This window comes from Emys orbicularis, chromosome 22 (assembly GCF_028017835.1).
Source record: "Emys orbicularis isolate rEmyOrb1 chromosome 22, rEmyOrb1.hap1, whole genome shotgun sequence".
Lineage (NCBI taxonomy): Eukaryota > Metazoa > Chordata > Testudines > Emydidae > Emys > Emys orbicularis.
The window spans coordinates 23,576,616-23,589,347 of NC_088704.1; the positions used below are offsets into that span (position 1 = coordinate 23,576,616).

A 12,732-nucleotide genomic window follows, 5' to 3' on the forward strand; every position below is an offset into this window, starting at 1 on the left:
GTGACTAATGACTTTAAATCAACCAGTTTTTCAATGAATGGGTTATGTGCACAAGGGGAGTGTAAATACATTTTAGCATGATGCATCAGAAATCATTCCAAGTGCACAGTTCTCATTTTCACAATAAACCACAGTTTCTGCTTCTTACTCTCTTAACCTGTACTACTATTTTTTCTGTATATTTGGAAAATGTAAGTGATGAGCTGCTGCAAGGTGTATCACCTGCGACTTTGCTGAAGCATAAGAGACTGTACAACTACTCATTCTTTATTGCTGTAAATGTGCATGTATCAACATGCACACAAACCTTGTGTGTGCATGTACACACCACACAGTGCACCAACACTTGTACACACACTGGATTAAAAAAATTAATTGCAATTAATCGCACTGTTAAACAATAGAATACCAATTGAAATTTATTAAATATTTTTGGATGTTTTTCTACATTTTCAACTATATTGGTTTCTATTACAACACAGAATACAAAGTGTACAGTGCTCACTTTATATTATTTTTGATTACAAATATTTGCACTGTAAAAATGATAAAAATAATAGTATTTTTCAATTCACCTCATAAAAGTACTGTAGTGCAATCTCTATCATGAAAGTGTAATTTACAAATGTAGATTTTTTTTTGTTACATAACTGCATTCAAAAACAAAACAATGTAAAACTTTAGAGCCTACAAGTCCACTCAGTCCTACTTCTTGTTCAGCCAATCGATAACAGAAACAAGTTTGTTTACATTTATGGGAGATACTGCTGCCTGCTTCTTATTTACAATGCCACCTGAAAGTGAGAACAGGCGTTCACATGGCACTGTTGTAGCTGGCATCGCAAGATATTTACATACCAGATATGCTAAACATTCGTATGCCCCTTCATGCTTCAGCCACCATTCTGGAGGACATGCTTCCATGCTGATAATGTTCGTTAAAAAAATAGTGTGTTAATTAAATTTGAGACTGAACTCTTTGGGGGAGGATTGTATGTCCCCTGCTCTTTTTTTACCCACATTCTGCCATATATTTCAAGTTATAGCAGTCTCAGATGATGACCCAGCACATGTTGTTTGATTTACGAACACTGTCACTGACAAAATGCAAAGAAGATACCAATGTGAGATTTCTAAAAATAGCTACAGCACTGGACCTAAAGTTTAAGAATCTGAAGCGCCTTCCAAAATCTGAGAGGGATGAGGTAGGGAGCATGCTTTCAGAAGTCTTAAAAGAGCAATACTCTGATGCGGAAACTACAGAACCCGAACCACCAAAAAAAAAAAATCAACCTTCTGCTGGTGGCATCTGACTCAGATGATGAAAATGAACATGCATCAGTCTGCTCTGCTTTGGATTGTTATCGAGCGGAACCAGTCATCAGCATGGATGCATATCCTCTGGAATGGTCCATGAAGGGACATATGAATCTTTAGCGCATCTGGCACATAAATATCTTGCAACGCCGGTTACAACAGTGCCATGCAAACGCCTGTTCTCACTTTCAGGTGACGTTGTAAACAAGAAGCGAGTGCCATTATCTCCTGCAAATGTAACCAAACTTGTTTGTGTGAGCAATTGGCTGAAGTAGGACTGAGTAGACTTTAAAGTTTTACATTGTTTTATTTTTGAATGCAGTTAATTTTTGTACATAATTCGACATTTGTAAGTTCAACTTTCATGATAAAGAGATTGCACTACAGTACTTGTATTAGGTGAATTGAAAAATACTATTTTTTGGTTTTTTTTACAGTGCAAATATTTGTATTAAAAAATAAATAGAAAGTGAGCACTGTACACTTTGAATTCTCTGTTGTAACTGAAATCAATATATTTGAAAATGTAGAAAACATCCAAAAATATTTAAATAAATGGTATTGTATTATTGTTTAACAGTTCGATTAATTGTGATTAATTTTTTTAATTGCTTGACAGCCCTAATTTTTAGTTTATATTATGAGGTTTCAATATTTAAAAAAAAAAAAAAAAAGGCGAAGGGAAGAAGGTGTTCTCCCAAAGAATTACCTGGATTAAATATAACAGATTTCCCAGTGCAGGTTAAGATTTTTTGGATGGGATTTATGTAAGAAAGCTGCAGATCTCAAAGGGCCTTATTTAGACACTATTAATTGGCTACATTACTGCAGCAGTGATAACATGCTATTTCAGAAGGAACTGGTAATAATAACGCACAATTAGTAGCTCCTTTCATCCCAAAGGAACCTTGGAGAGATTTCAGCTATGCTGAATCTCTATTGCTCTCTCCTAAACATATAAAAGGTTGACCTGCTCCTTTGTTTAAACTTCCTATTAACCTCCCACGTGCAAGTTTTGTTCAGAATACAGATGCAGGGTGCAGCTACAAGACACTCAGAGAGAGAGATGTGTGATGCTCCAGTGACCCCTTCTCCCATAACTCTGAGGAGCTGGTATTCATAACAATCAGGTCTTCCTGAACTGCTGTACTGGTTGAACTACTGTCTGCTTACAACAAAGGTTCTAGCCTGTTTTCTTGGGCAGAACAATCCAAGTTACCATAGGAAACAAGCAATAATAAAAGGAATAAATTCATTTATGGCAGCATCCTTTTAAAAACTTCATCCCATTGGTTATGTGTGGTTCTCTGCTTTTGGGAGGGTATATGTACCATGTGATGTCAATTACTCTGGTAAGTACAACTTCTTTATTTCATACCTGAATGAACAACCCCATAAAATGTACTCTGTTGCTCTCTGCAGGCCAGTCCTTCCCCCAGCAGTTCAAAGATACAGCCTCTCCCACTCTTGTACACCAAGGTTATTTTAATAAAAGCAGGAAATGTATGATATGCAGCAGCCATTGCATTAAATACCCAATTTCTTATGTGTCTTGTAGTAACATTAAGAATGGGGGAAATGTTAGGGTGAGGGGGCAAAGCCCTCTCCTGAGTAATCCAATGTAAGGATAATGGGAGAAAAATGTCATGTGGGGCGTGTCAAGGTGGCTGCAATGAAAGTTTCCAAAGTAATTTTGTTTCGTTTACCTTTTGCAGGGGCTGAATGTTTTTGGAGCACAAATGTGTGTGTTAAATTGCAGGCCCCATGCTCTGGGGTGTCATTCTTATTGGGCCTTTCTGTCTTTTTTGTTTTGCAATCCAAATGAGATATCTGGAAAAAGGCAAGAGCTCCCATTTCCTAAATTTCACACAAGCCAATTCAGCTCTCAGAGCAACAGGTAACTGACTAAAAAGCCTTCTGTGGCTCTAATTCACCCTGTCCTTTATATTACTGACCTCCAGCATTGCCAGAACTTTTTTGCTATAAACTCACTGACTCATTGAACATTTCCCTGGCTGAGCATTATAGAGTAATTTTTATGAAACAGCTTTGCCTTACGCTTTACCCATGAAGCTATCGTCTGCTGTAACTTTTCTAAGTAGGCCTAATTCATTTGCTCACAAATTCTCATTTGAAATTTGAGGGAAATAATACAATACAAACTGCTGCTGGCTTTCAGGGCTGTTGCTTACTACATTGCTTCAGCACATAACAATGCAACTTCCTTAATGGTATTTGAATAAGTAATAAAATCCAAAGGTCATGAGAACTGTCTAGCTGGGGCACTTTAGGAGCTGTAGGATTGTTTGTGATCTTTACACTTTACAGGGTCACAGCTCAAAAGCTCTGTTCTTCACATTTAAAATGACCAAACCTCACAGTTAGCTTACTAGAACCTGTAAACGGGGGGGGGGGGGGGAGAGGGGGCAGTGATACTCCCTGTCACCCTGGCTTACTCAGTCCAGCTGCCCGCCCTTCACTCACTAGTGAAGAATGACCCTGTACCTGGAGGTGGCCAGCATGGCCTCTGGCCAAAATGTATGATTCAGAGCGCTCCAGTAGAGCCTTTGACACTGGGGCCCTACCTCACACAGATACATGAAAAATTAAATTCACCTTCTTCCCAATTCTATGCACCTTTCACACGGGCCAATGCAACAGCATAACAGCTCTTCTTGATGAAGGCCACATGTGGAGCAGCGCTCCAGTGCCTCAGGCTACAGAGTTCACATTTCAGCACCAGCAGGACTTCACTTGAACAGCCCTGTCAGCCACATCACAGCACTAAGAGGCACTTTCAAAAGTGCCCTTAACTAATGACAGGTTTCAGAGTAGCAGCCTTGTTAGTCTGTATCCGCAAAAAGAACAGGAGTATTTGTGGCACCTTAGAGACTAACAAATTTATTAGAGCATAAGCTTTCGTGGGCTACAGCCCACTTCTTCGGATGCATATAGAGTGAAACATATATTGGGGAGATATATATATATATACACACATACAGAGAGCATGAACAGGTGGGAGTTGTCTTACCAACTCCGAGAGGCCAATTAAGTAAGAGAAAAAAACTTTTGAAGTGATAATCAAGATAGCCCAGTACAGACAGTTTGATAAGAAGTAAAACTGTCTGTACTGGGCTATCTTGATTATCACTTCAAAAGTTTTTTTCTCTTACTTAATTGGCCTCTCGGAGTTGATAAGACAACTCCCACCTGTTCATGCTCTCTGTATGTGTCTATATATATCTCCCCAATATATGTTTCACTCTATATGCATCCGAAGAAGTGGGCTGTAGCCCACGAAAGCTTATGCTCTAATAAATTTGTTAGTCTCTAAGGTGCCACAAATACTCCTGTTCTTTTTGCTTAACTAATGAGAACATGCATATAGAGCTGAGACAAGCTACAGCCCCCACCTAAAACTTTGGCCTAGTGCTACTTCTGCCTATGGCTGCCCTGACTTAAGGTGCAGAGACAGGTGTCAGTATTCGGAGTCTGCTCAGACCCAGTTGAACAATCCACTCGGAGAGCAGTCATTTTCTGGGGCAAATGCCTTCTTCGTTTTATAAAAATCTGGTGCAATTTTTTACTCCTGGCAGGTTGCTAATGCTGGCAAAGGAAGGGAGCCTCCACAGACCTCAGCCCCCTTCCCCACCTGAAATTCAAAGTGGAAAGAGATGAAACAAGGTGCAGAGAATGTCTTGGCTAGTTGCAGTAAGGCAGCGTCAGCTGTCGCTCTCTTGTGAGCTGTGTGAGCAGCACTGCTATTATGAATTTCTATTTACAGGGGATAATTTGTCCAGGAATCCATCTTGGAATCACATTGTTTCATATTTTGAAATTTTAGTTTGTACTTTTTTTACACTGAGTCTAGTAAATGGAAGATAACTGGCCTGTTCTCCTGTTCTAGCTTATATCACTGTAAAACATCACCAAATAAAACTGGCACTGATCAAGAAATGATTTTTGTCTAATTATGGAAGTATTAAACTGGACTAAAGGCTGCTGCTGGTGACAAGAATAACTACTTTCCAGGAGGGTTTCTGAAGGACTTGCATTGTGCACGTTTTATGTGACAAACTGGCAAGACTTCTGAATGAACTATTGGACACAAAAATAATCAGTTCAAAAACATTAACTCAGGTTCACTTGAGAGCAATTCATTTGGTCATTAGTAAATATTTTAAATTCTATATAAGAAAAACATGTATATGTTTTGTCTCAAACATAATTTAAAAACAACTCAGAATGGATCTAAAGAAGACCTTGACTGATTCTGTTTCTTCATTCTTGCACTTGGCACAGGGCTGGAGAAAAGAGAGATCTTCGTGCCATCTCTATTCCACCCAAACTCACAGGGCCTGCCCAGTCCCCACTATAAAAAAGAGCAGCCTCAGAGGTGCTTCAGTTTACATTCTAGCTGCACTGAGCCAGCCAAGAACAGCCAGAGCCTCCTCCACTACAGCCAGACCCCTTATACTGAGGAGCAACAAAGAGTACAGGCAGAGCCATTCCAGTAGCTCTATGTCAGCCAAGGAACCCCCTTGTATTGGGATATTTCACTTGGGCCCTGCATTTCTAAGTACGAGTTAAAGATCAAACATCATCCTTAGATTTAATCTTCTTGATTGCTGTCTGTGTCACCACAACTTTGACACTGTTTAGGCATATTCTTTGTATTAACATGCAGTACATTATAAAAATAAATGACTACCTGTACAAACATACTCTCCCCTATCCCCCTCCCCTCCCCACTCCCCTGCACACACGGCTATTGACTATGTGGGAAAAATTAACAAATTCAAAAAGTATTAACTAGCATCATCTTTAAGTCATTTTCCAAATACTGTGGAATACAAGGTTGTGAAGCACATGCGGTCTGTGAATGTAATTGTGCACACTGCAGCATCTTTCACTTATGTTCTTATGTTTAAGCAACAATCAACACTGCAGTTCCAAAATTTGTACAAGCCTACAAACCTAGTAACTAGTACAGGACTCATTTGACCGAGAAAGGTGTTGCATATTTGTGAACAGGATCTGTACTAGTGCAAATATTGAATGCTACAGTAATCAACTTGCATTAGCATGCATATTCCAGTTAAACAGGTATGCACCAGTACAGATGTTGCATGTCCAAGATTGAAGTTGGCAGCAAAGCATGTCTTGCATTTTGCCAGCAAAAGTGTGCTCTGTTAGTGTAGAACTTGCATGTTGTAGTGCTAAACATGGATACAGCATGTATCAGTAAGAGCCACAGCTTACCAATCGTGCATGTTCTCAATGAGACCTATAGTAATAACAGGTGAATTTTATATTACAGTAAGAGGTGCAACTGAAAAATGCACAAGTTGCACTACCTGTCCTGCATCGTAGGTGATATCTTTTGCATATGTGTGATTAGTCTCAACATAAAATGTGAACTAGTGCACATCTAGGGAGAAGTAACTTTTCACTTTCCTGCTGCACAGAAAGAGAGCTTAAGTTTTAACAAATTAAGAATATTCTGAGTTTGTGTTTATTGTGTGTAAGTACAGTATTATAAATTCCCACTACTGGTTCTGAATATGTATATCCTGTAATACAAGAACAGGACCACCAGATAATTAGCAGAACCACCACCGTGAGCTGCAAAGAGCAAATAGGGAGTAACCTCCATAGGACACAGAATGGAGAATTCCTCCCAGGCAACTGGAGTGAAATTCTGGATCCGTTGAAGTCAATGGGAGTTTCGCCATTGACTTCACTGGAGCCAGGATTTCACCTTAGCTCCCTTACAGCAGAAAAGAAAAGCTAGCCTTTGACATGTCTTTCACTGCAATGATACTTTGAATACACTACAAAATTGAATCATTGTTTTACAGCAGTGGGGCTCCCTGAATCTGTACTGGAATGGTTTAAATCCTAGTGTCAGTCAAAACTGTTTAGTGTTTCAGAAAGTGGGAGTGAGATGCCACTTTCAGCTATAGTTGATGTTGTTAGTGTAGCCAGGGCTTCAGTCATGCCACACTGCAGACCCTATTTTCATGTTTGATCAGCAATATGCACACTCTGTGTCCTCCCTAGCATGGAATTCTCAAACACTTCAGTAAAATAAAGACAATTAGTAATGTTCTAAATGCATGCATACTACCCATGTGATCCATTCATTCATTGCTGGAGCCCATGTCCCCCAGTGTCACAAGCTTACAGGAGGTCCTGAATGCTAGAGCTTTGATTTAGCTGAAAGCTGAAAATACAGTCACTGGGCCAAATTCAGAGATGATGTGTAAGTTTGTAGTGATTTCACATCAATATGTAAGTATAAAGGAGTCCCTTCACACAGGGGGGCAAAAGATAATGTAGTGGTGAATACCTACTTTAATTTGCACTCTATTAGTTGCTCTTTCTGCTAAGTGCCTCTGTTCTATCCCCATAGCATCTAAATTATGCTAACCTATGGCTCTGTTACATTCATTCAGATTTAGTTGGACACCCTTATGCCCACTTACAGATGTGAAACTTGAAATACTTTTTAAAGCACCTCTGAATTTATCCCCTTGTAGTGTCTCTAGGTCAATTTGCTTAAGAAATTAATATACTAACAACTGTGGATGTGCTCTGCTAAATCCTTCTACTTTGGGTCATAATCACAACCTTTTGGGGGAAAACTACCCTCAGGATAACTGAGCAAGGACATGCAGAGTCAGGCAGGTTTTTTTCACATAGATGTGATTCTGTATATAGTAGCTTATTCCAATACACTGCATCTAAATCAGATTTAACATGCTGTTCATTCTGAACTGGAGTTAATGCATTTTGATGGTTCATAGAAATGAGTCCATGACTAGCTAGAACGTCTAAAATTATTTTACTAAGTTGTGTATATTGTAATAAAAAATAGTCAAAATCATATGGGTTATATAGTCCTAAAGAGCTACCTCAACTCCAGTACAAAAAAACTATGCAGCTCTTTTGTGACATTGAGTGCTTTGTTTGACCAAGAAGAGTTAGATTGAGCTATACATAGTGGATACAAAAGCAGAGGTATACAGAACTGCATTAACAACTCATTTCCTCCCTAATGATGACTGGGACCCCAAACTCTCTCCCTTGAAGCTAGGTTCATTACTAAGCATCTTGATAAAGCCTTGACAGTGTGATAGCCTAGATCAATTCTGGATGTCTTGCAGTCGTTCATTTAGTCACTTCAAGGAAGCCTCGGTGAAGTGACATAGCAAGAGTATGTTAGCCAAGTAGCGGCCTTAATGGGTTTCTAGGCATGACACAAGTCATTTAATTTGTTTAGTTTTAAATTGCCCATACTTTCATAGTTTTACTTAACTAATGTACTACAGCTTTGTAAATAAGGACCTAGATCCAATGGTGATAGGTGCTACATAAATCTATGAATGCACTTCCATTTCTAAAGTTCTTGCAACTGTAGCATCTGAATGATCTTTACAGAGTTAGTACTCCATGGAGAGACTGTGTCCCTGACTGGGGATTATGAAGATACACATAAATATATCCTACAAGTAACCAGACTATGCAGATGCTGACAGTGAAACTGAGACAATAAGTTGAAGTAATGTATCTGCTTACACTGATGCCAGTATAAATTCTACTAATCTAAGGTACTGGATAAATTAAGTAGAACTTTGCCATGGAAGTCTGGAATAAATCTGTTCTCCCCACAATGCTGGATGTAGCAGCATCTGCCCATGTTCAGTGAAAAAGGGGCAGCATAGAAAGTGCATTTTGCTCAAATTATCTGGTACATGAGGCAGCAGCAGAAAAGCAGTTGATGAAAAGCAGTCCTAAAAGACAATTAATTAGATAAGACGATTTGATAGTAGAATGAATTTGGGTATTAAATAAAGATGTCCAGAAATGGGTTGCGAAAGGTGAATTCTTCCTTCTGAATGAGTTTTTTCTCCCCTTCCCTGGCTCCCAATTGTTTACTGTATCAGGAGGTTCTTTCTTATTGATACTCCTGAGTTTTCTTAAGGTGATGGCTACTTCATAGTGGAAGTTGTAGTGAGGGATCCCTTTGACTTTTGCCTGTTGAAATAGAAATGTTATAGAGGGCCTTTTTATTGTTTCAGAGTGAAAGAATTGAAAAAGGCCAAGGAACCTGAAGATACACAGCAGCATCCCGTAGCAATGTGACATTGCTTTTCAGACTGTTTTCATTTTCTGTTTTTAGCAGAGACATGCAACAACAACAAAAAACCCACTGCAGTTCTGGGAATCTCAGCTGCAGGATTTTAACAGTAATGTTTTGGTCATTGCATTTGCACTTTCATGGACAACTTTTAATTTGTTCAGCAAGACATCTTGGAACTCAATCTTCTGTTGGATCATGGGAAAAAAGACACCAGGAGGAATTTGTGAGTTGCTTCATTCTCTCCAAAAGAAGCGATTAATTATCCTTTTCATATAGGGCTGTATTAAAACGTGTGGAACTGTACAAATATTATACCAAAAATATTGTTAAGAAAAGGTGGGAATGCACAAGCAACACAAGAATGCTATTCCTGCACCTGTCAATCATCTCCAAGAAACTGAAGCTTCAAGAGTCAGTGGAGGGGCTTAGATCAGTAAATCTTTATTGGGTCCATGCATTCTCATTTCCTTTGCACTTCTGTCCTTTCTTTTTATTTGAATCTCTCTACAGCACACTTAATGCAACTTTTTAAATCTGCAGGTTTTTAATACATCCCCTGGAAATTTACAGAGTGGGTTGGCATATGAGGCAAACGGGTAATGCATGGGAAATAAAGAGAGCAGCTTGAGCAAGTTTTTAAAAGTTCCTTTTTTGGTATTTTTTCTAGAACCTGCAAGTATTTCAAGTGTCATGTACTTATTCTCATATTCAGCACTTTATTTTCTGGCCTTACTTTTAATTATTTACTTAAAATAGTTTGTAACGTATGTAGCGCTCTTTTTTTTAAAACAGTAATTTTGTTGTTCTGAGCAGTCACGTACATATGTTGCCTGGACATTTATACCACCTAAAGATCAGAGTGGTGCTCCATCCTGGCCAGTAAATTTCTTATTTTGGCTATTTCATCAAAATCTGGGCAGTTTCTGTATATATAGAAGGTAGAAATGGAAAATGAGAAATAATATTTGAAAGGGAATATATTGATTAATTACTAAATATTTTATTCACAAAGGGTCAATAACTTGGCAAGATAAAATTATTATTTGTATAGTTTTGTCTGAATGAGCGAAAAGAGTGTGGATGTATTGTTTGTACATATTGTATATATTAAAACAGAGATATGTGCATGAATTCAAGAAAAAAGAAATGAAAAAAGCAAAGCATTAGTGGCTATGGTCTGTAAAATGAAACAAAAACTTTATTTCACTATAAGAAACTTTATTTTAAATGTTCATTAGAAGAACATTTTGCTAAAGCATGACTAAACTGCAAAAAAAAAAAAAGAGCTACTGTATTTAGACTTAGGAAAAAAGGCAGAGTAACTTTACTAAAAAAGGATATGTTTACATTTGATTTTGGCTACCAGGAGGTTTTTTTTATTTTATTTTATTTTAATTTTTTGCCAATGGTGCCAAGTAATGTGAATGCTAATATTGCTTAAGAAAATTAAGTTACTTTTGCAAAGCAGATAATCATAAGAATACAAAAACGTATCTAGCTTAACACCATACACTCACTCCAATAAAGAACACTTAGAATGAACATAAACTGAAAAAAGAAATAGTATGAAAGTAGAAAATATGTTTCACATTTTCATATCTCCTGCTGGAAGTCAGAAAATGTAATAAAAATGCACAAAAATTTAAAAAAATAAAAAGTAAAACTTAAAAGATGCAAACTGGTCTTGTAGGGGTGTCATGGTATATTGCTATTTCCACATAGTGAGGAGCCAAAGAAATCAGGTACTTTTAAAATTGAAATACTAATTAAAAATTGTCATGAAGTTTAGACAATAGGGGCCTGATCTTAATTACACTAGTATATATCAGGAGTAAATCTCCTGAAGTCAGTGCAGTTACTCTGGATTTACACAAGTGTAGCTGAAATCAGAAATTGCTTCTGTGACTTTATGTTGCTAGTACCAGTTTAAAATTTCCAAATGGTTGGTGTAAATTTTACATGGTTAGTTTTGGAATAGTTGCTCTTACTTGATCCTGGCCACCAACTAAAATGTTTAAACTCCAGGCTTTTTGTGAAGCCTAAAAATATTCACAAATGAGAAGCTTTTAAACTGGTGTCTTTAAAAGAAGGGTAAACACAAAGATTGTGGCAAAAAACTGGGGTCAGTGCTCTTGGTGCCTTTTCTATAATTGTACCTGGTTTTTAATTACTTCCTTTCACTGCCAGCATTGAATTACAATATATGTGCTATATAGCTCTTTATCAGAACTCTGTACATTTGTGAACTGCTGCTTTATGACCTGATTCAATAAAAAAAATTGTCTGGCTCCCACACTGTGGCTGTGGCAGCCTCATAATCTCCATATATTTTATTGAAATGGAACCTTATACATTAACTATTCCACACACAAATAATGGGAACAGAATTTGAAAATAAACTCCTTTGGAATGAACTGGAATGCTCTGTATTAATACTGGAAATACTCTGACATTTTGAAATATAAATGTTTGTCCCATTGACTGGCATTATGACAAATATAATTGATCTTTTCCTAACAAGAGTAATGACCTCAGTGGAAACATTTTAACCCCTTATATTTGTACTTAAATTTTCAGTAAAATACAGAGCTATTTCTAGTTACCCTTCCAGATCCATGGGCCTGGTGGTGTATCTACTGATAAAGCCCTTGATACAGCAAAATATTTACACACATGCTTAATGTTAGCCATATGAGTAGTTCTTTAACTTAATGGGACTACTCACATGCTTAAAGTTAAGTATATCCTTAAGTACTTTGCTGAACACGGTTGTAACCTTTCAGTGAATGTGACCACTAAAAATGCTCCCCCATTGAAAAAGCTTTTTTGCTTACCCCTTTCTTGACTGTGGAACTTATTTCTGATAGAAGATAACATAAGTGCAGCTTTCTTGGATAATCGGGATTCCCAAGTGCCAGGAGCAGGACCTTCTTCTGCCTCCTGAATATGGAATTGCTCCTTCGTGTAACACGTTTGACATAAGTAATACTGTGTGAAAGAAATAAAGACTATAACATGACCTCCCTATGTGGTTGCACGCTTACAGCAGTTCCACACAGTAGTTGGTGCCCAACAGGGGGTCCCCAGGACTTGCATGTAAAATTAGTATAGGTGTCTCTTTTTTTGTAAGTTTTATTTTTGTAACTGTGCATGTAAAGCATCACTGGATCAATGGATCTGTTGAAGAACTCAGCTGCTGGAACCATGCAAAATGTTTTGAATTGCCCTTAAAATATGGAAAATGTTTTCTGAATGCTTTATATTCTTTC

The 12,732-nt window shown here is 37.8% G+C and overlaps 1 protein-coding gene across 1 annotated transcript in view; it reads left to right on the forward strand.

Annotated features, from left to right (window-relative positions):
- Window positions 1-9,465, forward strand: part of CAMTA1 (calmodulin binding transcription activator 1) — a 929,563-nt gene extending 920,098 nt beyond the window's left edge. The window contains exons 23-24 of the mRNA XM_065421212.1: window positions 3,033-3,214; window positions 9,402-9,465. Of these exons, the coding sequence (XP_065277284.1) occupies window positions 3,033-3,214; window positions 9,402-9,465 (246 nt within the window). The remainder of the gene's footprint in view (window positions 1-3,032; window positions 3,215-9,401) is intronic.
- Window positions 9,466-12,732: the final 3,267 nt, after the last annotated feature.